Below are 26,734 nucleotides of genomic sequence, written 5' to 3'. Positions count from 1 at the left end.
TCTATTATACATTACCTGAACATACTTGTTTTTCTTACTTTCTCTAACACTGTGACTGCCGATAGCACTTGTTCTTATCGAAGGTTTTAGTTACGGCGATTGATGTATAGTTAATTCACTTTTTTTTCTTTTTTTTTCTTTCCTAACACCAGGGGAGCCACCCCTCCTAAATGTCGTTGTTTGGTACCTGTACTATAGCAATGACAATAAAGACCATTCATTCATTCATTCATTCATTCATTCATTCATTCATTACTTAGACAAATGTACTCATTGCAAGACGCTTTGGATAAAAGCATTTGGTAAATGACTTAAATGTAAAAATCACATTTTAAGGTTACATTTGGGACAACATTTCCCAGATTCCTCTCACCTGTCACTTTTCACTGTTAATGAAAGCAAAACATAGGCCGCCGTTCGTAAATTCGCTCTGAGAGCGTCGGAGCGTCCACGTGACTTCCTCTCGTCCAATCAAATTACTTGGTTCCCTTATGACGTTGAACCCAGTGTGCGCTCGGACGAATTTACGAACGCGGCCCTAGTATATTTATAAAATTGGGATTTTAGACTACAACTCCCAGGATTCCCCCCCTCACCTGCGCTGACTCGTACGTGATGGTCTTGGTCTCCGTGTGCACGACGGGGACCTCCTTGTTGGAGGCGTCGCCTCGCACGGTGTTGCTGACGTCAGAGATGGTGATTGTCTGCGTCTTCAACATGGGAGACTGTAAAGGAGGCATCGTGCAGATGATAGTCACAAAACAGGCTTTTTTCACAGTCCACTCTCTCTCACAACCCATCTATCAAACTGCACAACTATAAATCAAATAAATCAACCTGTCAGACCTCACTATAGTGGATGATGACATGTCAGTGAATGATCTGTGACTACATCCCCTGGCCTGTCAACCTATTCATTCTCCCATATGCTGTATGTAGCTGGGGTGTTTACCCTCAGGCCTCTCTCCCCAGCCCAGATACATCATCTCACTGAGTAGCGCTGTATCGCAGGCTAGGGAAACAGGGAAACTATTGCAATCGCTTGAAATACATTTCATAACAAAATGGTTTATGGGTATAAGTCTATGGCTTGTTCAAACAGAATGTTTACACTGTATCAAGAGCAAGCACACATTTTTCTTCGTCTATCAAACAGGGTGGGAGCGGGGGGGGGAGACAGGAAATTCCAGTGAATTGTTGTTTCGATAATACATTACAAACAATTAAGTTTAGGGAAGAAATCTTATCAAGAGAGAATAACTATAATTGAGTTGTATGAAAAACAAAAGGGAGGTTGGCGGTGCGGTGACGACGTGATCAATCACAGTAAACCAACTCCCCCTCGGGGGTGGAGCAGCGTGGTTTTCATAATAAGAGTCCTCTTCTGGGACGCTGAGATGAGGATCAAGCCCTATGCAGCCCCCGGCAACCAGGCACGCCAATTAGACACATACCAACGGCTCAGATATGCAGATTATGCAAATAATAGGCATCACAAATTACTTTAATTAGATTTTTAATCTTTCATCTCTGGGCTCTGTGCCAGAGAGAGACGTTTTAAAACAGCATTTGATTTAAGAGATTTAAGTTCACATATTTAATTGCAATATAGTTTTGAGCCATTGAAACAAGAGCTATATGAGGGTAGTCTCTACGGCAGAGTGCATGCTGGCTGAAAAGGGCAGTCTTCTTCAAAGACAAGCTCCTAAAGACAGCTAAATTAATTAGAAAGACCCCCGAGTTATTTTCCTTCCTGGAGTAAGAAATTAACTTAAAGGCAACATCAGAATGGAAGAGAAGGGGGAAAGTTCCTAATTAGTGAGCAAAAGAAATTCCTGATTCTCATAAACATTTATAGTAAACAGACAGACTTTGACCCAAAATGGCATTTGAAAAGAATACTTACCCTGAATCAATTACCCTTACAGATATATACTGTAGTACAAATACCCAAAGCACACATGCCTAATTAGATGCATTTATTTTTTTAAACTAACAACCTTTCGTTATGGCTTAAACAAATCCTTCAATCTGATTTCAATGACAATATACTAAGTAAAAGAGAGAAAAAATTATCCGTATTCTAAAGTGAGCGATGAAACTAATCAGGAGGGGAGGGAGTAAAGACCACTTGGTCGATACAGAGTAAATGACTTTCCTACGGGCAGTTTCACAGTGAACACTACACACCTTCAGCTTTCTAGTGACCCACATCTTTATAATAGTTTACTGATTCAGGTGTAAATCACACTCAAACACACTCACAAACACTCACACACACTCACACACACTCACACACGCACACTCACACACACACATTAATATAGATACAGTACATGTTCTTGCATGCACAGTCAATAGAAGTAGCCAAAGTATCATCAACTAGGACATACAGTAACAATTACAAACTCCAATCAGTGCAACTGTGCTACAGGGACACCAAGATACGGATTCCCAGAAACAGATTTCAAGTCTAGTCCTCAACTAAGTCACACTTCCAATGGAAAATCTGCATTGAGGATGCTTTATAGTGTAGGATAAGGCTTGATCTGTCTTAAACTCAATATGTGTCTGGGAACCCAGACACCAAGGTTGTAGATATCCCAGAAGACACTTGGAGAGTATATACTGTAGATAGATCAACAAGCATGTCAATGGCTATAGCCTATTATGGTCACACTTTACAACAAGCTGCCCTTACGCCTGTGTTATAACTCTGTAATTGGTATAATCGAAACAATGTGATGTTCCATAGTACATTTAGTAGTTGTATAATAATGGAGTGGAGCAGATTGTGTTGTTACACACGTGGTTCCTCATTCCACTGGTGTAATAATAACACAAACTGCTCAACGTCATATACTTGATTATGTAACTACTTTGTCCTATCATGTTAATACAGTGTTGTTGTTGTTACTACGGTAATTACAGGATTACTACACAGGTATTGGGGTACAGGTACTACACGTGTATTGGGGTGGTATTCTGTGTTCTTAGTTATTCCTTTGATACACAATCCAAATGCAGTCGTTGCATCAGCAGTAGTCAGTAGTTATTAAGCGTTGATAGGCTACATAAGACAGTTTAAAGTGACCCTGGAAGTATACTGTATTACATCTCTCACAGCCTAGATAGTACACGCTCAAAACATCTTTCTAAATCTCACACCTTTTACAACCTAACCCTCCTCCCCCCCTCTCTCTGTCCCACCCTCCCTCTCTCTCTCTCTCTCTCTCTCTCTCTCTCTCTCTCTCTCTCTCTCTCTCTCTCTCTCTCTCTCTCTCTTTCTCTCTCTCTCTCTCTCTCTCTCACTGGCTAGGGAGCGGGCAGTGATTGTTACAAGGAAAAAAGTTGATTCAAAGCAAGCAAAGGAAGTGGCCTAGCATCAACAGTAGTGCAACGCTTTAGCAACCAGTGTCCTTCTTTCTTTTTCTTTTCTTTTTTTTGGTAACCAGTGGTGATAACAGGTAAACAAGTACACCATGCCTTCAGAGTACAACAGCATCGAGTTTAAGGTCATTTCAGTTACATGAGAGATGAGGTGATAATCATAATTCATGGGTTCTTTTCTTAAACACGGCCTGAGAGTCCTCCCTGCTCATGCCTAGTGGAACATAAAAGACAGCGCCCGCTGGCTCGTGCGGTCCTTGTGGCAGTAGGCCCCTGCAATATCATGGAGGAATACAGTATATCTTAAGCTGCTTAAGAGTTATTAGTCAAACTGCTGACCATAGATAAAGTGTACTAGTGTACCGTGTATAAATCTTTTAGTTTTTTTTGCCATACAGTAAGAAGACTCTCCTGGAGTTACTGCACTGACAGAAAGACTCAAGAGAAGAAAGAGTCTTTGGATGGAGAGAAAATATCTACAGTGGTATATACAGGTAAGAACTGTATGCAAGCAGGTGAATATTCAGTGTGGTAGATAGAGTTGTTTGTGACACTTGTTGGCTTGGCTTTTCCCTGTGGAATATTGAAGTTTAAAGTTAGCTTACTTAATTAAAATCAAGACAGAAAGTCTCCAGTGAGCTGGAGCTCTGCCAAATATGCTTCAACATAAAAAAAAGAAGAGAAAAGTGCTGGCAGGGACAACGCTGCCATAGTCTTCGATTGAAAAACTGTCTCTAATGTTCAATAGGTGTTTGTGTTCATAGCGGTGTTTGTGTCTGTGTGTGTTGTTGGGGGAGAAGGCTGTGAAAAGAAAACTGGCAGAGGAACAGTGCATTTTGGAGGTAAAGAGAAAACAGCTTAAAATAAGCTGGGAAAATCTAGTCTCTCTCGTTACACAAGAGCACGTCCGCTGCTGTGGACAGTAGGGGGCGCTCTTTAGTTTTTGCCCTGGAGCCTCTCAAATGAACACTAGCCACCACAGAGTCAGAGCCAGCACCAGCAGGCCTGACAGGAAGAAGGAGAGGCGAGACTGCGGGAGCTTGACCGGGTACAGCTGGCAGGGGCTAGCCACGCCCCCCCTGTCCTCCTCTGGCATGTCGACAGAGACCCTCACAGTGTGTCCCCGAGCCTGCTCTTCCTCCTCCTCCTCCTCCTCATCATCATCACTCTCATCCTCCGTAATCTCCTCCTCCTCCTCCTCATCCTCCTCCTCCAGATAGTGGTGGCGGAGGAGTGGGGGTCCCCCCGGCGCCGTGGCCCCCCTCAGCTGCCTTACCTGGTATGCGAATAGAGGACGCTTCCCTCGCTGTGCTCAGCAAAAACGGGAGACCAAGAGAGACAGAGAACAATGAACAGACGTGTGGGGAATGGACAACAGACAGGGCAGGGCGGGGCAGGGCGGTTGGGAGTGGGAGTGGGAGTGGGAGTGGGAGTGGAGGGATAGGGGAGGGGGGAGTTGGGGGTGGAGGGAGGGGGAATGTAGTGGTAATGATGAAAACGTCTCTTGTTGTTGTTGTTGTTGTTGTTGTTGTTGTTGGAGGAGCGAGGGACAGTCTGGAGTGTTTTAAACACACTTGGCTCAGACCAACCTGACACTAGTTAAACAGGAGTTGAGCAGAGCCATACAGTACAGCCTTCCCTACTACACTCTACTACAGGACTCTGGTGTCGAGGGTCTGTCAGAAAGAGAGAGCTTCAGCTGACTCTCCATGCTCCTGGCACTGGGCAGTAGTGAGTGAGGAGGGTGTGCTCAGGTAGTGAGGGGTGGGGGGTGCCCTGGGTGGTCTAACCAGGCCGGCCTCCTGGGCAGCAGCCGTAGCAACGGAGGCTAGTTTTTTAATGAGATTCTTCTCCTCCACGGCTGAGATTGAAAGGCATTCTCTGGCAGGTAAAAACATTAACTAGTGCAAACTGTTTTTTGTTTTTTTGGCAGTGCAACATTTTTGAACATCGGGGCGGGGGGGGGGGGGGGGGGCGGCAGGCGGGACACACACACACAATAGAAACTGGCTCGGTACAGGTTGGCCAGACCACAGAGTGTGCGCCGCCGTCCTCACTGCCTCGTAGACGACACAGGAAGTCTGTCGACGAAACGTGTCCGTGAAGCGTCTCATAAAGATGACATCTCGGCTGTAAAAAAAAAGGTAATCGAATCCATTGAGATCTATCAAGAGGGTGGTACTTCTAGATATGGAATTGCTTGTGCCTGTGTTCACGGGGATAGAAAAGAGACACTTTGACAGTGTTTAACATGCGATATAAAGTCAAGTTAGACTGATTGGCAGTTCAGTTAGAGGGGATACCTCTTAGATCACTAGGTAGAGACACTTAGATGAAACTGCTTCTGTCTTCTCTTCGGGGGTGGGTTTATAAATCGCAGGTATCAAGGATAATCTCCATTCAGAGAAATTGTGCTGTAGGCCTATTAGCAAAAAAAAAAACTCATTGGAGATTAAGAATTTAAGAAATCATCATTGGGGAGATCTCAGTATTGTGCAAGGTGGGGGGGGGGGCCTCAGAGTAGATGGTGGTTGTGGGGGTTCTCCCAGGCAGCTAGAGGCATCTTAAGTCTGGGACAGAAACTGAGTTTTGAGCACCATGGTAGAGGAGGGGCGGGAGGCGGGGGCCAGCTGCTGATGGCCCCAGGCCTCACCACTTCTCTGGGCCTCGGTGACCTCCTCTGACTGCGGAAAGGGCGGTGGAGGTGGAGGAGGAGGAGGAGGAGGAGGAGGAGGAGGAGGAGGAGCGGGTGGAGGTGGTGAGAGTGGCGGTGGTGTGGACTGGGAGCCAGGGCAGGACTTTGAAAGGAGAGGAGGAGGAGGAGGAGGAGGAGGAGGAGGAGGAGGAGGAGGGAAAGGAGGAAAGGATAGAGACGGCACATGTGAGAGGGAGAGAGAAAAAGGAGAGATAGAGGGAGGAGAGACAGAGAGAACATAAAAACATAAGACAATCGGCGAGGAGGGGGGGGGGAAACAGGGAGGAGGGGAGGGGGGGGATAAGACAGTGACATGAAGAGGAGGGGGGTCAGTTTGTTGTTGTTGCTGCTGTTCATCCTTTTTTTTGGGGGGGGGGGGGGGTTTGCTTGTATTTTTTTTTTCTTTTCCAGTTGCTCTTATCACTAACTGAAGACATCACACGAGTCATGCAGCAGCTAGCTTCGCTATCGGGGGGGTCAAACCCAGCCATGCGATTGGCAGACCAAGCAGGACGACAAAGCTGGCAGCAACCAATGGTGGCGGCCGGCGGCGGTGGGTGGAGGGGGGCGGGGTTCGGGTTAAAGGGTGGGGGGGCTGGCGGCTTGGAAAGGGGCGGGGGGGGGGGGGACTGTTATAAGGTCACGGGAGACAAAGCGCAGTCCGAGAAGAGAAAAGGAAGGCAGCTGTTCCTCTTTGCCTACAGGCCACGGCCAGAAGCGTCCAGCAGCCAATCACACACTAGTATCCGTTCTTTAAAAGAAGCGCAGGCTAGTGTCACTCTGCTCTACTGCAGCCCCCCTGCCTGCTAGGACCAGATTAGAGTACCGTTACCTCGGTTACGCCACCCACTATTCTGTATGCCGGGGCGAGGGTGGCCGTCCTCACCTGCACGCACGCACACGCGCACACGCACACACACACACACACACACACACACACACACACACACACACAAACAGACACAGTCACAGACAGACACACACACACACACACACACAGAGACAGACAGACACATGCACGCGCACACACACACAGACACAGTCACAGTCACAGACAGACACATGCAAGCACACACACACACACACACACACACACACAGACAGACACATGAACGCGCACACACACACACACAGACGCAGACACAGACAGGCACACACACAGACACACACACACACACAATATACATATAGATATCCACATACATTTACTGTATGTTTACAGAGAGAAAGAGACTGCACTGCGCACACACTGACATACAGTAAGAGTATACTATACTGTACACACCCCATTAACTAACATTGAGTGCATCTCTCCTTGTAGTAATACATTGTTCTGTTCGGTCCATCAGTGTTTACATCACGTTTTACGCCCCTTGACAGGAGAAGTCTCACTCTAATAAAAGCCTTTAATGAATGCAATTACAGAGTGAGTCAGCTTTCTGCATCCTCTAGTGACTTCGACTGACTGGACATCGATCGAACCGTCAGAAAACAACTGAGTGGCGTGAGAAAGGACCAACAGCGCCACCAAGTGGACCGAATGACCATGTGCAGCCCAAACAGTACCAAATGTAAAAAAAAATATTAAAAAAAAGATATCGAAATCTCACTCTCAAAGAAGTTGAAAGACATCCTCCATGGAAAATGGAAGCACATTCTGCAGACAGGGAAGGGATACACGATACCCCCCCCCCCCCCCCCCAAAGAAAAGCCAAAAGGACCATCCTCAGCAGTTTTTCCAGCAATCCTGATGCAATAAAGTTGAGAAACTCTCTCTCTCTCTCTCCTCCCTCCCCCTCTTTCTCTCTCTCCCTCCCTCCCTCCCTCCCTCTCCCGTGCCTCCTGACTCACCCCGTCGGTGCCTGGCTGCAGTTGCCCGTTGATGCTGGCGGTGCGGAAGGGCGAGTGGGTGGACAGGCGCTTGTCCCACTCGCTCTGCCGAGGCTCCGGCACCTGCTCCATGAAGCTCCTCTTCAGCTCACTGATGCTGGTGTGGTGACGCATGATCCCTGTCTGGGTCTTATCCAGGTCCTGGGAGAGGGAGAGAGAGAGAGAGAGAGAGAGAGAGAGAGAGAGAGAGAGAGAGAGAGAGAGAGAGAGAGAGAGAGAGAGAGAGAGAGAGAGAGAGAGACGGACCGAGGGAGATGGAGAGAGGGAAGAAGAAGAGAGGAAAATAAAGAGAGAGAGAGATAGCAGAGAGAAGAGGGGACAAGGAGATAACCGAGAGAGAGAGAGAGGGAGAGGGAGAATAATGGGTAGAGCACAGAGAGGGGGAGGCAGGGGAGCGGAGAGAAACAGATAGCAAGGTAGAGCAAAAGGACCAAAGCACCAAGATTGGAGGAAAGGGGGGGGAGAAAAGGTTATGTCGTTATTTCGGTGTAACAGTGACTCATTTACCAAAAACAGTGAGATGCAACATGACTTCCTTCTTATCATATCGATCAAAAATGCTGTTGGACCAGACCTGCCCCTCCCCAGAGAGGGCACCAACACAGCCACTCATACCGGTAGGTCAAAGCAGGCCTCGATCCAAACCACAGGACGTCTCTATCGACAAACAAGACACTGCTCGGTTCTCCCCACCACCTCCATCCTCTCTCTCTCCCGCAGGCCGGAGATCCATCACGGTTCTCTCCCTTCTCATACATATTCATGACCAGGAGGAGTCATCGTGATTTTGAGTAATTGCCCATTACGAATCTTCTCCCGCATGAAGAAACGAGATTGGACAAAGGAAAGAAAAAGAAACAACAAGATGCATTGAACAGGGGGCTCCGCCGCCTCATGACTATTCATAAGCCAAGTCTGTTTTGCTAGCGAACGGGCGCGGTACCAGGCTCATTAGTCCTGGCTGGAAGCAGAGAGAGAGCTCTCGGAGGTAAACTATGGGTAGAACTTGGAAGTGCCTGGCTCGTCTAATCAACATCTGTGTGGCTCGCCGCCACCAGTGAAACGGTCTCATGGCACCTGGAGAAGCGTGACGCTTTTCGATAATGTCATCCTAAACCCAAACGTTGATAGGTAGCAGCTGTTTGTTTGTCCCCGTCGGTGGCAGTTAGCTGTAAACAAGTCAAAAGATTAAATCAAGTTCTCGACTCGAAACAGGGCGGTCCGGATAATTGTTGTGGGAGGTCTAGGCGGGCGATGAAATACTCTCCGCTAATGCTGCCTATACATAATTCAATCTAGCCTATACACGGGCAGCCCAGAGCGATAGGGTTGCTATATAAAGTATGATGAATATATCGGATAGGGTCCTGCCAGATGGTGAGGGGAAGAGTTTGGTTTTAGTTCAACATAATAACCCTGGGGTGGCCACGTGACCGCTTCACTGAGGGCAGGCTGACGTGCAGGCTGGTGTGGGCAAAGGGGTCCTCGTGTGCACAGGGCCTGGGAGAATCAACCATGCCAACTCATACGCACTCACGCAGGTACAGGTACACACACACACACACACACACAGGTACATACACACACACACACAGGCACGTTAACTTAAGGCAGGCAGACAGGGAGGCAGGCAGATGCACACACACACACACACACACACACACACACACACACATACACACATACACACACACACACACACACACATCTCATCAGTCAGCTCTCCAAGCAATGTGCCAGAGGATATTTAGTCGTGAGCCAGCAGTCATGACAGTCATGATAAGTAGAGAATAGTAAACCAGGCCAACACAGGAGATGAGGCCAGTTAGACACAGGAACAGGACCATGGATGAGTGGGACAAAGGCACAACACTGTACAGTGAAGGTTCACTCATATCATGTGACACAGTAAGTTACCATGGGGATGGTAGAATGTAGCCAGTCATACAATGAGAATGGCAATGGCAGCATCGTTAACCTGTCAATCACATCACTGAGATATATGAAGAATATATGACTGGGAAGGTCAGAGTTCAATGGAGAAAGTATTACTGGAAATGACTATCACCAATGCTGGCTACTGTGGCTAGTAACATGTCTAACCTGTATGTTTCCTGTTGAAACATTGTCTTTATATAATGTCTGTGCAGAACACTTTTGTAAAGGTCTGTATAGACCTTTGTGGATAAGAACAGCATTTATAAAAGCAGCCAAATGTGCATTCTTTCAATGGTGCAACAACAAAATAGAAGCAAGCTTAAATCAAAGTGAGAGATCATGCATATGGTCGCCAACCACTGTTGGTCTCTCTGCTTCAGTCCCAAAGGCCAAACTGTTGCACCCATTCAGACTTTTGCGTTTGGCTTTTACAGTAGGCGATGATAGTGGAGAGGGGCAACACTCCCAATCATATATTTAGTGAAATGCAAATAACAAAATGAAGATCTCAAATCCAAAACAAACATCAAAGAGAAGTGTGAGTACTTGCATTAGAATTAGTGAGGAAAATAGTGCATGCCAAGCCTTTAGGGTTAAGCTGAAAACAGGGTGGGTGTAGAAATGAAAGAGAAACAAGGAGTCAATGCAAACAGAAAAAAAACTCCCATGCAGAGAGAGAGAGAGACAGAGAGAGAGAGAGACAGACAGACAGAAAGCGAGTATGCAGCGAAACAGCAAACAGTCAAAGAGCAAGAGGACATTTCCAGAGTTTGATACAAACCTCCAACATTAAATTGCTATGTCTGATATAAATAGTTTCACCCTCAAGTTTCTTAGCTCTTTTCTGTAAAAAACAACAACAACAACAACAAAAAACAACAACAGCAAAAAGAACAGTTGGTTCGTTGTCAGGTGTGAAATTGCAGTTCATTCTCCTTTACTTGTACTTGGTTGACTTGCATGGATTGCATCCGGTGGGAAATGTGCATTACGGTCATGGGCGAGGTGGTGATGGATCAAATCAAAGGTATATGGGGGGTGCAGCGAAGCAGAGGAGTGCGGAGTGATTGCGCGGTCGCGGTCATACAGTGGTCATAAATAGTAGAGGCTGGTGGAGGTAGAAATCAGAGGACAGGGCTCATTGTAGTGCATGGAACGGGATGGTAGGGTATCGATCCCTATTCCGTTCCGTGATTTTACAATGAGCCCCGTCCTCCGATTTCTACCTCCACCAGCCTCTACTGGGTCATAGTAGTTGGAGGCGGAGGGGTGGTAAGACTCTGATCCTCTGTGTTTCAGGAGCTGCTGGGTGAGAGGGCCTATATAAGTATATAATGTCCTGCAGTGTAGATGCAGGGGCTGGGTGGTAGTGCATTATCTCAGTCATTACTGCCTCATTTGAGAGGCTTTTACTGAGACAGCAGACAACTGAGGGCTTTCATGAGGCTCATAAGGACAGAGTACACAGCTTAGGTCAACCCAGCTAAATTATTGCAATGTATCTTTATTGCTACTTGGGCTGGATGATAATGACTTATATACACAAGAGTAAAGCTTTTACTGCTGTGCCTCTTATGGAGGGAACATCGGGTCAATACTCGTTAGTAGCCTACGCTTCTTTGCTAAACAAAAAGGTTGAAGAGAAAGTTTGACTTTTCTCAGTTAAGATCCAAGATTGACCCAACAACACGTTAGATAGCTCCATAGCCAAACCACCGAGTATATTCTTGTATAGCCCTACAGCAGATATACAAGGCTAGACAGAAAAAACAAACAGCCAATAAACAAACGTTATGAACAAACAAAACAAAAACAATGGTGTTAACTTGTCTCTTACACAGTCAAATCAAAACATCAATCGTTAAACGAAGGAAGACAAATCAACTGAAAGGCGAGTGATGCGAGGATGAGGATGGTGACTCGATCCTCATGCCAAAAAACTAAAAGAAAAACCCCCCCACTGTAGACTACATAGAGACATCTAACCTTCCTCACTCGAACCATCTCCGTAACCGTTCTCTCTCGGGGCGAATGCTGCGCCCCCCGGTGGAGGGAAGAGAGAGAGGCAGGTACATGTTAGCGCCCGTCTGCTCTGTTCTTTTTTAAACACCGGCTCAGGTGATCAGATTATTGGGCACATAGATACAGTATTACTATTACATGCTTCTGACAAAGGGCCTCAGGCTGTGAAAAAACAAACCTGGCTCTTTCTCTCCCCGTTGGTGGCCGTCACGGCGGGGGCGTGCCTTCGCTCTCTCCTGGCCACCGTCTGTTCATAGCAGCACAGAGACAGCTCAGACACAGGGCACTGCCAGCAGGGCGGCTCCACTGAGCTCTTAACACTAGAACAGCCGAGCCAACCCTAACCCTCTTTACAATGCTCATGCTGCTATTTACACACAACGACCACTAGTGGGCCGCTTGAAAATGTGCCTTCTACCTACACAGAAAAACTGCTAAATATCTTTATATTAGCTTATCCTGATGTGATTTTATAGGATACTGGGTGGTAGAACGCACATATCTAGGAAAAGTCATGAAAGAAGGGTCCTGAAATTTGATTGAGTGCAAAGATATAACATTTTTCTTTACTCACATGGGTCAAATGTCCCCTGACCCCTCATGGCTGTTCTAGTGTTAACCAGAGCATGGTCATAGTAGTGCCCCTTACACAGCTAAAGCAGTACGTGTATGTACTGCATACCCCTGGCAAATAGTGATACACTGTATTCTACTGGATATACTGGATATATATGGGGAGGCTGGGGGAGGCGTACATCAGAGGATGGGCTCTATGGTATGCATGGAATGAAATGAGGAATGGTTTCATTTCATGTTTCATGCATTACAATGAGCCCCGTCCTCTGATTTCTACCTCCACCAGCCTCCCCTGATAGAAATGTCCAGTATGTGAAGTGCTATGATGCTGTAGACTGCAAGATAGCCTTGTTAGGGAGGACATTCGGTTCTGGGATCATAAAACGTTGGGAGCTGTGGCATTCAGTGATAAAACAAAGGTATGTGTTCCATAACCACTTGTCAAAACAGTGTCACACAATACTAGCATACCCTGTTCCAGGGAAAGCATGCCTGTCACATAAACAAGAAGGATCCAGTGTGTTCCTGTGGGAGTCCTGTATAACGTATTTGTGTATGAGTTTGTGTGTGTGTGTATATGTGTGTGTATGTGTGTATTATGGGTGCAATGGGTTCGGTTTCGGTATGTGTTTTGTGCGTAAGGAGAAAATAAATGCTACTATTTATTTACAAACTGTTGCTTTACTTTATTTTTCTTATACTTATGGAACTTTAACATTCAGACCCATTCCAGAATATGACTGGTATATTGTATAATATAAAACATATAAATATATCTAAACAAAAAGCACTTTCAAATATTAAAAAAATCAATAAACACTTTCAAATGTAAAAGTGCCTCTTAGCCTTGACTACTGGTATACTGTAGGAGAGGAAGAAATCAAAGTAAAAGTGCACTTTAGCCATGACAGTTGGTAGCCCGTTGGTAGCCCGCATTATGCGCATATACGACACCCGTGAAGCAATAAAGTCTCTGTTCACTGTTTTCGTTCCCTCATCCTTGTATTCGAATGACGCACCAACGCAGATTTGTAGCAATCATGGGCTTCCTCAAACTGTTGCCATGTTCTCAACTCCGCTCGCCATGAACAAACATTTGAACAAGAAGTAACTGCGTTCCAGACAAACTCCATCTCCGACTTTCAATGGAACGCAGCATAAACCTAAAAATTGACATTCACTAGTGTATTGAACTGTGGATGGGGAACCGTACGGTGAAAACCGAGAACCTTTGCACCCCTAGTGTTTATGAGTGTGTGAGAAAGGGTGTGTGTGTGTGTGTGTGTGTGTGTGTGTGTGTGTGTGTGTGTATATGAGAGTGCGTGTGTGTGTGTGTGTGTGTGTGTGTGTGTGCGTGTGTGCGTGTGTGTGTGTACTGTATGTGTGTGTATGAGTGAGTGTAATAATAATACCTTGATATCTGGAGTGGACTCTGGTCGGGGGCTGTGTGTTTTGGTGGTCTCCGCCACTCTGCTCTCCACCTTCGCCTCCCCCTTCCTCTCCCCCTTCGCCTCCCCCTTCCTCTCCCCCTTCGCCTCCCCCTTCCTCTCCACCGAGCGGGAGGCGCGGCCTGTGGGGGTGGACACCTCCCGGCGGGAGGCGCGGGGCAGGGCGGAGGTGATGGGGGACGGAGCCGCCTCCCCCGGAGACACGGGTGACATGATGGGAGCGCTGACCGGCCGACTGTTCTTGTCTGGAGTGGACGCCATGGCTGGAGGACGACAGTGGAGGGGGGGAGGAGGAGGAGGCAGGGGGAGAGGAGGAGGAAAGAGGAGGAAGCAGGCGGGGAGGAGGAGGCAGTAGGTTACAACCAAAATAAGGAAGAGGAAGAGGAAGAGGAGCCTAACTGCCAAAGACATATCACACACACGCTTGCACACACTACCTTAAACGAAGAGTACAAATTGCCCCATACCTTCCGCCTTCTGCATACTCACCCGTGCACACACACATGCATGCACACACACACACACACACACTTTCGAGGAAGTGTAAAAAGTGCCCCATAGTGCGCCGTCTAGGAAGCAGTTACTCCTGTGACCACCGGGGGGCAGCATAGTAGCGTAGGAGGCGGCAGTAGGCAGGCTACCTGCAGGAGTGGAAGAAGGTCCAACAGGCTCTGGTGGGGGCGAGCGCTCCAACAACTCAAACCAGTCGTCCGTCTCTGGCACTGGAGAGAACGAGAGCGGATCAGAGACAGACCCCTACCGTGTGATGATGTGGTGGTGTGACTGGTTTGACCAGTGTGAAAACAGGCACCAAACAGGCACCAAACAGGCACCAAACAGGCCCCAAACAGGCAGCGCAGAGCACACAGTGTACTGTCGTTAAAGTACACTTTCTTCTTCATAACACAGCGAGTACAGAAGCAAAGTGTGAGAGCTGTCATAAGCGGCCCTAGAAGGTGAGCTCCTTTGTCCTTTGTTAAGCAGACGAAGCAGAGAATGCAAGGCGGCGCGTGTAGGTGTACAGGGACTGTACAGTTTTCACTTGTAAAAGTTCAAGCCATTATTCTCTGCTTTTAGCGTTGAGTTATTTTAAGCCCTCTGGCTCCTTATTGGAAAAATGAAAGAGCACAGTACTGTAGCAGCGGGTGGGATAGGACTGATTGTCTCCACCAGGAAGAAGCTATTGATTTGTACGCAGCACACAGACGCCAGCGCTTGATCATAATTTAGGACGTTCTTCTCCGAATCCAAAGCAAAAAAATGCCAAATATCCCATCACGTCATCTAAATAAATAATTGCTGTCGTGGTTGTTTAGTCTGGTGCTGCTTTGACAAGCGTCAAGGACAGTTCCAGGGTCAGTAAGCAGCAGCGTGAGCCTTCCTTCAAGCTGTTGATTCCGGTGTACCTGGCGGTGGTGGGGTGAGCGGTGTGGGGGGGTCGTGGTCCAGCAAGGTGAACCATCGGTCCTCCTCCCTCCTCACGTACAGCTGCAGCTGCCTCATCCTCTCCCCCAGCCTCCCGGCCCTCCTCCTGGCCGCGCGGCCCTCCGCCTCCCCCTGACGCTGGAGCCCCTGGCCTCCTCCTCCAGCAAGGCCAGCCTCCGGGCGTCCAGGGGCCTCCCTCCCGCCCCCCTCCCCCTCCTCTCTCTCAGGCTGAGGCCCAGGGCCCGCCACTGCTGCTGCAGCTGGGTCACGCTCTGCCGGCCCGGCTCAGGTCCCTCAGGGTCTGCATCAGCAGCTCCTCTACAGGGTCGGACCCCGACCGGGTCTGAGGCCCGCAGCACCTGCTCCTCGTCACCTCCACTCCTCCTCTCTCCTTTCCTCCTCCTCCTCCTCCGCTGCTGTGGAACGCCACCTGCTCCGTGATGTCATCCTGACGTTCCCCGGTCTTGTCGGCGGTGGCGGGGAGAGCCGTGCTCGGGGAGGTCGGTTGTGGAGCTCGCCTCGGCGGCGGCGGTCCGGCTGAGAGGATGAAAGAGACCCTCGGAGGAGTAAGAGGAGAGCAGCTGGGGAGGGGAGGGGAGGGGAGGGGAGGGGAGGGAGGGAGGTGGTGGGGGTGGGGGTGAGGTAGGGTGGGAGCGGTCTCAAGGGAGATTAGACATTGTATATGATATGACTCATCAAAGGCTGCGGCGGAATCCACTCGTATGAAAAGAGCCTCACTGTTTCATTCATCTGTCAACGACACACTACAGTACGTCTCTCTGTATGAGAGTGACTGGCGTTTCGTTCATCTCTTTACACGCTCTAACTCTCTGAGTACAGGAGTTACAGCTGTAAGTGGAGTAAGAGGGAGGTAGAGGGGAGGTAGTAGTGGTAGAATAGGATGGCACAGAGAGAGAGCGAGAGAGAGAGAGAGAAAGAGAGAAGAGAGAGACAGAGAGAGAGAGAGACAGAGAGAGAGAGACAGAGAGAGAAAGAGACAGAGAGAGAGAGCGAGAGAGAAAGAGACAGAGAAAGAGACAGAGAGAGAGAGAAAGAGACAGAGAGAGAAAGAAAGAGAGAGGGAGAGAGAGAAAGAGAGAGAGAGACAGAGAGAGAGAGAGAAAGAGACAGAGAGAGAGAAAGAGAGAAAGAGAGAGAGAGAAAGAGAGAGAAAGGAGAGAGAAAGAGAGAGAAAGAGACAGAGAGAGCTGCTGAAGCTGAGCTGAGGAGGTTATATCAGGGGGTTTATGATCTCCTGTTGAAAGGATCGAGCAGCAACGCTTGGACGAACCGCCCTGTACCTGGTGGGGCTGAACAGACGCGGTCCAACAGCGAAAACCAATCGTCATCTCCCTCTGGGACCCGCGCCGCCCGCGGCTGTTTTGTCTGGACGTCCGCCACATATCTTACTCTCCTGATCGGTGGCCTCAGCTCCCCCCTCCTCAACACCACCCTGGGCGGAGAGCGTGTGGCGGCGGTGGAGTGAGACACTGGGACACGCCTGGACGGCGCAGCTGATGAGACAAATAAATCATTCAGAGACGCTAACAGCACAGCCAGGCCGCGGTAAATGGCAGGCAGGCGGGAAGACACCTTAACGTCAAGTAGGTGTTGGAGAGGGACGTGAGGGCGTGTGAAGTTCACTCAAAGAACATTAGTCAGTTGTGATGTGAGTGGATGAGCAGGGTTTGAATCATGAGGGGTCTTCCGCGGGGGGTGCTGTAACATATCAAAGCACCCCAAAATTCTGTAACATCAATATGGACATACATACTGTGTCATTGACAGTAATGCTGGTTCAGATAGCGATTTCACAGCACCATAAAGAGTCTATGCATAAGTGGAACCCTGACTATGAGAAAGCACGAGTGTGTTTTCTTTTTGGCTTGTTTGTACAGTATGTACTTTGAAGGAGAAGAGAGCTGAGCAGGCGGGGGGGGGGGGGTCGGTGGAGCTACCTCGGGACACCTGGACGTGACGCAAGGAAGTGCGTCCCATCAGCACAAACCAATCGTCGTCTCCTCCCTCCTCTGTTACGCCGACACGGCGCCTCTCTCTCCCCGTAACCCCGTTCTTCACCTGAGGGGGGCGCCGCTTGTCCGTGTATGAGACTACAGTACATAGAACCAGTCAAGAGTTCGGCTGTCAATTACAAAACAGTTACCGTGCTGCTGACCACATTTTTTTACATCTTTGGACCAAAAAAACGTAGCGGACACAGACATGTGTTGACTTACAAAAGTCTGAGGACTCATTTCGGGGCGTGCAGCTGGGTGAGGGAGGGCAGGGAGGGGTGGGCCAGCAGGACAAACCAGACATCTTCCTCCTCCTCCTTCTCCTCCTCCTCTCTGTCTCCCTGGGACCTCCTCCCCTCCATCTCACCAGGAACATCAATGGCTGTTGGAGGTGTTGTGATCGATCGTTACAGTCAGAGAGGTTGTGATTATAGACGCAGTAACTGAAGGACACAGAGACAGCCTTGTGCAGCCGAGGCCGGTCGCAGAGAGAAAGACGAGGACAGGATGTTTTGTTGGACGCCGACAGTTGAGAGCTGTGGCGAGGACACACACCAGCACTGCGGCACACCAACGACACACTAGCAATGCGAAGCAGTGAGCGGAAAGCCAGTTTCGTCTCGTAATCCCAAACGTACGGGGATCTCACAGTTCACACGCAGTTCAGGAGGATAAACAAGCTTCCCTCCCCCCTATCCCTCCCCCCATCTGAGAGATATGCCTCCCCCGGAGATTGCGCGGCCAAAAACAGCAGATAGTTATATCAAGACGTTGACAAGCACTGCAGGATTGTTTCTATGCTAACAGGGATCATTCTGTAGCCAAAGGCAGTCTTCCCATTACTCCAGAGTCCCATATGAAATGGGGAGGGTGGGAGGGGAGGGGGGGTGGGGGGGAGGGGGGGGTTCATACGGGTCATTTCCCTGGCAACCACGATGACACACACACTCCGGGGCTCTCGGCTGGGAAAAGCTTCAGTCCCAGATGTTCTGGCTTCCATGGATGTTTAAGCCGCCACCACCACCACCACCGCAATGTGTGTGTAGTTGACTGGGCTAACACTAACACACCACGCCGGAGGCCCTGGGACGAGAGGCTGGAACAGGACGTAATGATGCAGACAGACAGACAGACATGTCCCGTTTCCCATCAGCAGCAGCAGGGAAGGAGGGAGGGAATCATAGATAGATAGATAGATAGATAGATGATTCCCTCCCTCCTTCCCTGCTGCTGCTGCTTCTGGGAAACGGGACATGTCTGTCTGTCTGGTCTGTCTGGTCTGTCTGGTCTGTCTGGTCTGTCTGGTCTGTCTGGTCTGTCTGTCTGTCTGTCGGCAGACGCAGCGGCTGCTGAAGGCTAACATGTGTCTGTGACGGCCCTGCAGCTGGAATGTGTTCTATCTTTCCCCTGTCTCTCTCTCTCTCTCTCTGTCTGTCTGTCTCCCCCCTGCCCTCGCTCAATCACTCACTCTGCAATCATCTCTCTCCATCCATCCCTCCCTCCCTCCCTCTGTGTTTGTCTCCCCCCTGCACTCACTCACTCCGCAACCATCTCTCTCTCTCCTTCTCTCTCTTTCTCTCTCTCCCGCTCTCCCTCCCTCTCCCTCTGGCACAGATGAGAAGATGGTATGACCATAGTCGAGAGCGCCACTCTGTATTCCATGCATAATGCACTTGGTTCGATCTGGGACCGGTACTGTGAGGTAGGCCATGTCCCTTGACAGAAAAGAGGCACGCATCTAATAGCAAGCAGGTGTGCACTTGAGATTTGTGAAAAGTATTCATGGGTGCGGGGAGGAGGGCGGGGGTGGGGGGCAGGCACACTCTGTGGCTGATTGACTACCTGGTAATGCAGTGACTGCGGCTGATTGACTACCTGGTAATGCAGTGACTGCGGCTGATTGACTACCTGGTAATGCAGTGACTGCGGCTGATTGACTACCTGGTAATGCAGTGACTGCGGCTGATTGACTACCTGGTAATGCAGTGACTGCGGCTGATTGGCTACCTGGTAATGCAGTGACTGTGCGCTGTGTCACGATGAGGGGGGAAAAAACACTTAATTTACAGTGGAGAGATAAGGTACAAACACAAAGACGTTCTCTGTTGAGGATGGTGGCTCTGAAGCACCGCTGTGAAGGAGGGAATAAGAAAAGCAGCGACTGCTAGCGAAGCGACTCCGGGGTGACGGGAGTGAAGAGCGGGGGTTCTGCTGTGACCGCAGCCTCGGGACTGTCTCCGACCGTTCGCCGATAAAACGGAGCAGAGTGGAAAGTACGTGACACAGAGCATAGGAGAGAGCCCGGAGGTCAGGTGACCCGGATAAACTGCAGACAGACAGACAGACGGATGGACAGACGGAACCGTTTCATCTCCTCTGGGTATTGTGAGGTCAGCAAGCAGGGGAGGCGTGAAATCCTCAGGGTCAGTTGCGCGAGCTGAGTACACACTCCAGCCGGGGAGATGTTACCCGTCAGGGTTAAAGTGTTGACTTGAGAGAGAGAGAGAGAGAGAGAGGGGGGGGGGGTGGGGGGGATGGGGGGGGAGCAGCAGAAGGCAGATGGTCTGGAACCGCTGAGGGAGGGTGTTAGCGAAGCTGTTTTTGTGTGGTTATGCTTAACCAGTGACTTGTGCTCTCTGTTGTCAGCAGATATATTAAAAAAATAAATAAAAACAGATGTTATCTGGACCGGTTATGTAAGTGAGATGTCCCAGATGATGAAGCTGAGAGGCAGTGAGAGGAGGAGAGGAGAGAGAGAGAGAGTCTCTCAGAGCTTGAGAGGAGGCCAGTAGAGAAACAGCAACAACTGCCATGGACGAGGGGGAGGTTAGCGTTGTACCTGAGGGTACTACAGGGGTGGGTGGAAATGGTCCTGAATCCATCCAAAAGTACCAGTCGTCCACTTCTCTCCTCTCTTGGATTGGCTGAAGTAGGCGGAGATGTAGAGACTTACCTCTTGCTGGAGTAAACAGGGACGAGTCAGAAGTGTCGCAGCACATGCACACGCACTCTCTCTCTCTCACTGTCTCTCACTGTCTCTCACACACACACACACACACACACACACACACACACACACACACACAGGCGTGGTCACACACAGACACACACACACACACACACCTCTATCCAGGCTCTGTGAGTTCCTCACACACTCTCTCTCTCTCTCTCTCTCTCTCTCTCTCTCTCTCCCTCTCTCTCACTGACTCTCTCACACATACACACACACACACAGTCGGGGTCACACACACACACACACACACACACACACACACACCTCCATCCAGGCTCCGTGAGTTCCTCTTGCTGGACGAGCGTTGGAACAGGGGGGCTGGCCTGTCAATCATTGAGCTGGCTTGGCGGGTCTGGGCCTGGGTCCGCCCACTGTAGCGGAACTTGGAGCCCAGCGCCAGGAACTTCCTCGGGGTGGTGGCGACTTCAGTGGAGGTCAGTCTGCACACGGAGAAAGAGCATCCTTCGACTTACAATCACAGTAAACTAACATCGTAAACCACCTAAAATGACTGGAATAATCCAATATCAAACTACACCATCACGTTGTGTTATTAAGAGTCGTCACTCGGTCGACTTTGAGGAGGCGTCAAACGTTGTCGTCTCTTACCTGAAGAAGGTGTGATGCTCCACACACACTTTCCACAGCTTCTTAGAGGCCTTGTAGTTCGGTAGTTTGAAGCCAATTGCGCTTTCGTAATGTTCCAGCTGTCAAAAATCAAAGTCAGAAAGAACGCCATCGTTTTAGCAGCGCGTGCCAACAGTCAAAAACAAACAAACCGACTTTGGACTGTGTTCCCAAGGGTGCGGCTCTTGTGGATGTGTGACGCAGCCCCTCCCCCCCTCCCCCCAAGAGGCTTTTTTTGCCAGGCCGCCAATGCAAATAAGAATTAGTTATTATTGGCTTGCCTGGTTAAATAAAGGTTAAATAAATTAAATTAAATAAAAGGCTCCGTACCTCTGAGGGACGTATCTTGATGAAGAAGCTGCTGCGTTTGTAGGAGACCTTGAGGACTTTGGGCCAGGGGAAGCGGTTGATCCGCAGCTTGTCCTTATAGACCATCAGACCTCCGGAACACACCCCCAGCATGATGTCCACCCCATCTAGATCCTAGGGAGGGAAAGGAGGAGAGAGAGAGAGAGAGAGAGAGGGAAAGGAGGAGAGAAAGAGAGAAAGAGAGAGAAAGGAGGAGAGAAAGAGAGAAAGAGAGAGAAAGGAGGAGAGAAAGAGAGAAAGAGAGAGAGAGAGAGAGAGAGAATGGTTGCAGAGAAAGTGAGTTGTATGTGAGAAAGAGAAAGGGAGAAAGAGAGACCAAAAAGAGTGTAACTCCACCAGAGCTGCAGACATCGCCACGGATACGACACCATCGACAAGCAACGACGATAGCCATCCACAAGGGGGCAGCATACACCTCCCTTTCATGATAATGAAATCCATATTTTATTTAAATCCCTGGTTTGATGCAAACAGATTGACCTCATTTCTGCCATCAAATCTGGATTCTGACGTGGCTCTGCGTTTTTTTTCTCGCCGACTGCCGGTGTACAATGCATGGGCTGGGTGTTATAAGCAACACATGGCTTGGTATCGTCGCCTAAGGGCCCTCTCTCTCTCTCTCTCTCTCTCTCTCTCTCTCTCTCTCTCTCTCTCTCTCTCTCTCTCTCTCTCTCTCTCTCTCTCTCTCTCGCTCTCTCGCTCTCTCTGTGGTTAATAGGACACAGATGGGATAGCCAGTCTCCTGAGATCTGACATGAAGACACTGGAGAACTCAGTGTGCTAGATATGTCGTCTGGGATCATTTTGGGGAGTCTAATGATACAGGTGAAAAACAGCTAAAATAAAATGTGCACATATGCAGTCTCCCGACGACAGTGCTGATTTTGATATGCCGGGTCCTTGTCTTGACCTTTTATTACTAGTATAAATGTATGTCTGTTGAAACTAGATGTTCTGATCCAAATACCAAAGCTAAATGGTCAGATTCAGTTCTGGAATCTGGGGTTCTGGAATGATGGGTTCTCTGGTGTTCTCTGGTGTTCTCTGGTGTTCTCTGGTGTTCTCTGGTGTTCTCTAGTGTTCTCTAGTGTTCTCTGGTGTTCTCTGGTGTTCTCTAGTGTTCTCTAGTGTTCTCTAGTGTTCTCTGGTGTTCTCTAGTGTTCTCTGGTGTTCTCTGGTGTTCTCTGGTGTTCTCTAGTGTTCTCTGGTGTTCTCTGGTGTTCTCTGGTGTTCTCTGGTGTTCTCTTGTGTTCTACGGTGTTCTCTGGTGTTCTCTGGTGTTCTCTGGTGTTCTCTGGTGTTCTCTGGTGTTCTAAGGTGTTCTCTGGTGTTCTCTGGTGTTCTCTGGTGTTCTCTAGTGTTCTCTGGTGTTCCCTGGTGTTCTCTAGTGTTCTCTGGTGTTCTCTAGTGTTCTCTAGTGTTCTCTGGTGTTCTCTGGTGTTCTCTGGTGTTCTCTGGTGTTCTACGGTGTTCTCTGGTGTTCTCTAGTGTTCTCTGGTGTTCTCTGGTGTTCTCTAGTGTTCTTTGGTGTTCTCTAGTGTTCTCTAGTGTTCTCTGGTGTTCTCTGGTGTTCTCTGGTGTTCTACGGTGTTCTCTGGTGTTCTCTAGTGTTCTCTGGTGTTCTCTGGTGTTCTCTGGTGTTCTCTAGTGTTCTACGGTGTTCTCTGGTGTTCTCTGGTGTTCTCTGGTGTTCTCTGGTGTTCTCTGGTGTTCTCTGGTGTTCTCTGGTGTTCTCTGGTGTTCTCTGGTGTTCTCTGGTGTTCTCTAGTGTTCTCTGGTGTTCTCTAGTGTTCTCTAGTGTTATCTGGTGTTCTCTAGTGTTCTCTGGTGTTCTCAGGAGTTCTAAGGAGTTCTAAGGTGTTCTCTGGTGTTCTACGGTGTTCTCTAGTGTTCTAAGGTGTTCTAAGGTGTTCTCTGGTGTTCTACGGTGTTCTAAGGTGTTCTAAGGTGTTCTAAGGTGTTCTCTGGTGTTCTACGGTGTTCTAAGGTGTTCTAAGGTGTTCTAAGGTGTTCTCTGGTGTTCTCTGGTGTTCTCTGGTGTTCTCTGGTGTTCTCTGGTGTTCTCAGGAGTTCTCTGGGTTCTGAATGTGCTGTACCTTGGCTTGGTGAAGGTCCACTCCGTACATGGAGAGTTTCTTGGCGTTCTCCAGGAACATCATGTCTGCCTGTGCTGGACTCATGTTCCTGCGGTCAAAGCAGAGGAGGGTGTCATGAAGTAGCTGGAATAGTAATTACTGCTACTGTAGCTGGATGAAGAGCAACATATTATTACCGTAGTAACCAATGATATTCATCATAACACTACCAACGTGATGAGGATATTTAAACGATTCAAAGCATGCCTCATGTTTACACATGCCTGCGATTAGGACAGTGTGTGTGTGTGTGTGTGTGTGTGTGTGCGTGCGTGCGTGCGTGCGTGCGTGCGTGCGTGTGTGTGTGTGTGAGAGAGTGTGTGTGTGTGTGTGTGTGTGTGTGTGCGACTGTGCGTGCGTGCGTGTGTGTGTGTGTCTGTGTGTGAGAGGGTGTGTGTGTGTATGTGTGTGCTGCAAGAGAAACAGGGATTCTGCAAGTGTGAGTGTGCGTCTGGAGGTAAAGACCCACCTGTAGGTGTGGTGCAGCTCCATCACCTTCTCCTCCAGCTCCCTGGTCTGGCCCTGGGCCAGCTTCAGGTCCTTGCCGTAGTCCGTCCCGTGGACCTCCGGGTCGTACTCCCCCAGCTCCGACTGCAGGGCGTAGGACCCCAGCAGGGCCAGGGTCACGAAGGAGCAGGGCAGCCGGCCGCCCAGGATGTCCTTCCTCAGCTGCAGACACAGGTAGTACCTGCCGTGCAGACAGGGAGCGCGGGGGAGGGGGGGGGCAGGGGGGGAGTCAGGGCCAGGTCACCGCAGGTGAGTTCCAGGAAGAAGGGTACGCTCCGTGATGACAGTAATTAGGGCTTAAGGCCTGCTGTTTTAATCACAGAGGATGTGCAGGAGGCAGGGGGATGAAATGACTGATTTCAATGTATTAATGAATTCCCCTGTAGCAGGTGCGGATTAGACGGTAGGTGGGTGAGAGAGAGAGAGAGAGAGAGACATAGAGAGAGAGAGAGACATAGTGACATAGAGACAGAGAGAGAGAGAGAGAGACATAGCGACATAGAGACAGAGAGACAGAGAGAGAGAGAGAGAGAGAGAGAGAGATAGAGAGAGAGACATAGTGACATAGAGACAGAGAGAGAGAGAGAGAGAGAGACATAGCGACATAGAGACAGAGAGACAGAGAGAGAGAGAGACATAGCGACATAGAGTCAGAGAGAGAGAGAGAGAGAGAGAGAGACATAGCAACATAGAGACAGAGAGTGAGAGATAGAGAGAGAGAGAGACATAGCGACATAGAGACACAGAGAGAGAGAGAGAGAGAGAGAGACATATAGACATAGAGACAGATAGAGAGAGAGAGAGAGAGAGAGAGAGAGAGAGAGACATAGTGACAGAGAGAGAAGCCAGATGAGCTGGTAGAGGGTTACCTAGTGATATCTTCAGAGAGCTGGGCAGGATCAGGAGGGTAGAACTTCACATTGAAGGTGAAGTCATAATTGGTGCCTAGGTAAATAAACAAGCAAGCATGAAAACACTTTCTACCACGTCCAGAAAGGAGGGGTATATATAACAATAAGCAAAGCGCTAGAGTAAGTACAGGTATGCATGAGCAACGAGCACGGCGTCTCCACCAGCCTCCTCTGCTAGCTGCATACCTTGGCAGAGCTCACCTTGCACCTGTCTGCGGATCTCCTTGGTGAAGTCCATCCAGGTCTGTGAAGGTACCGCAGGGAAAATTAGCTGACACATTCAAAGGCAGGTGACACACAGAGACATGTTTGTGTACATCTATGGACTCAGACACTGCTCCCTTTAACACTAGAACAGCCATGGGTGAGTAAAAAATTATGTTATATCTTTGCACTCGATCACATTTCAGGACCCTTCTTTCAGGACTTTTCCTAGATATGTGCGTTCTACCAACCAGTATCCTTATATTTTCAAAATCACATCAGGATAAGCTAGTAGTATTACAAGACGGACAACTAGTGGTCGTTGTGTGTAAATAGAAGCTATCCATTCTAAAGACTATGGTCATTTGCCCCCCAGAGGCGGCTCTTATAGTAGGTAGAAAAGGCACGGCTGTTCCAGTGTAAAGACTGGAAACTTAAAACACAAGGGCTGTGTGGATAGTACATTATGTCCATGTGTGACCCTAACCCTAACCCTAACCCTAATGTCCGAAAGTGTGTCTGTGTTATGACCTATGACCCCCGTCTGGGTGATCTAGTGGAGAAGGAGGAGACGTGGATCAGCGGGGGAACCCACCTTCATGGAGGGCGTCTCCCAGATGGCCAGCCCATAGTAGTCCCTCTCCAGCAGGTTGAGGTGGTCACACACCTTGGTGAACAGCTCCTGGCCGTTGGCATGTTTCTATGGGAACACACACACACACACACACACAGATGTGATAAGAAGATTCCAGTAAACAGACATCTGCATATAACCCCTCCACACACACACACACACACACACACACACACACACACACACTTTCCTCCCGCACCCGTCAGTCGATGGTATACACTGAGAATATAACACACAGTAGAAGACCCGTCACAAACCAGCCATTAACGGTGTGCACATTAACACCGTTAACGAGCAAGAAAATTAATTAGGGTGAGGACAAATGATGAGAAGCATCCCACAGGGAGCGTCATGATGTCAGTGTGGTTCTCCTGTGGGGCCCTGGCAGGCTGTCAGGCCGCTGCACAGCCACAACAACAGCCCTGTCTGTCTGAGCGCTGGGTGATAGTGGTGTTATCTACGGCTGTACTGTACTGCACGTTTCCCAGGTTCACAAGCATTATTCCGTATTTTTATTCCCTTCTATTGAAGTTGTCATTGTAAAGCACTTGAAGGTGTATTTTTGTGTATGAAAGCCAAGGTCCTGTATAGATAAAGATCATTATCATTAACCTACATTAGTTATTAAATATTAAATATACATATTTTTATTATTTAATACATTTGTATTAGACGTTATCATGTATAAGTTATGATGATTGTGAAGTCTTAATGGACCTATCGCTAAGCCACGCCCCCTTTGAAAACTCGGACAAACAAACAACGCTTCACTGACAGTGACTGATTGACCGACCGTGACTGAATGACATTCAGTGACTTACAATGGCGGGAGTTGGCAAATTTCTGATTTCTGATTTACCACAGCAAGTAGCCTAATAAACAATGTTTTTTAAAGATGACAAGAACATTTTGTCTAGAAGCTTTTCACCATCAGA

General features: G+C 48.8%; 1 protein-coding gene across 1 annotated transcript in view; it reads right to left on the bottom strand.

The window, feature by feature from the left end:
- Positions 1–26,734, bottom strand: part of epb41a (erythrocyte membrane protein band 4.1a) — a 34,115-nt gene that overhangs the window by 4,513 nt on the left and 2,868 nt on the right. The window contains exons 5-18 of the mRNA XM_080527355.1: positions 25,761–25,865; positions 25,148–25,205; positions 24,920–24,995; positions 24,013–24,231; positions 23,505–23,592; positions 21,370–21,522; positions 21,022–21,119; positions 20,677–20,852; positions 13,924–14,222; positions 12,114–12,182; positions 11,900–11,947; positions 10,695–10,757; positions 7,937–8,116; positions 597–725 (exon numbers count right to left, since the gene is read on the bottom strand). Coding sequence (XP_080383481.1) covers positions 597–725; positions 7,937–8,116; positions 10,695–10,757; positions 11,900–11,947; positions 12,114–12,182; positions 13,924–14,222; positions 20,677–20,852; positions 21,022–21,119; positions 21,370–21,522; positions 23,505–23,592; positions 24,013–24,231; positions 24,920–24,995; positions 25,148–25,205; positions 25,761–25,865 — 1,761 coding nt within the window. The remainder of the gene's footprint in view (positions 1–596; positions 726–7,936; positions 8,117–10,694; positions 10,758–11,899; positions 11,948–12,113; positions 12,183–13,923; positions 14,223–20,676; positions 20,853–21,021; positions 21,120–21,369; positions 21,523–23,504; positions 23,593–24,012; positions 24,232–24,919; positions 24,996–25,147; positions 25,206–25,760; positions 25,866–26,734) is intronic.

This window comes from Nansenia antarctica (assembly GCF_963989245.1).
Source record: "Nansenia antarctica genome assembly, chromosome: 3".
Classification (NCBI taxonomy): Eukaryota; Metazoa; Chordata; class Actinopteri; order Argentiniformes; family Microstomatidae; genus Nansenia; species Nansenia antarctica.
The sequence above is the reverse complement of the archived record's forward strand: the minus strand, read 5'-3'. Positions and strand labels throughout refer to the sequence as shown.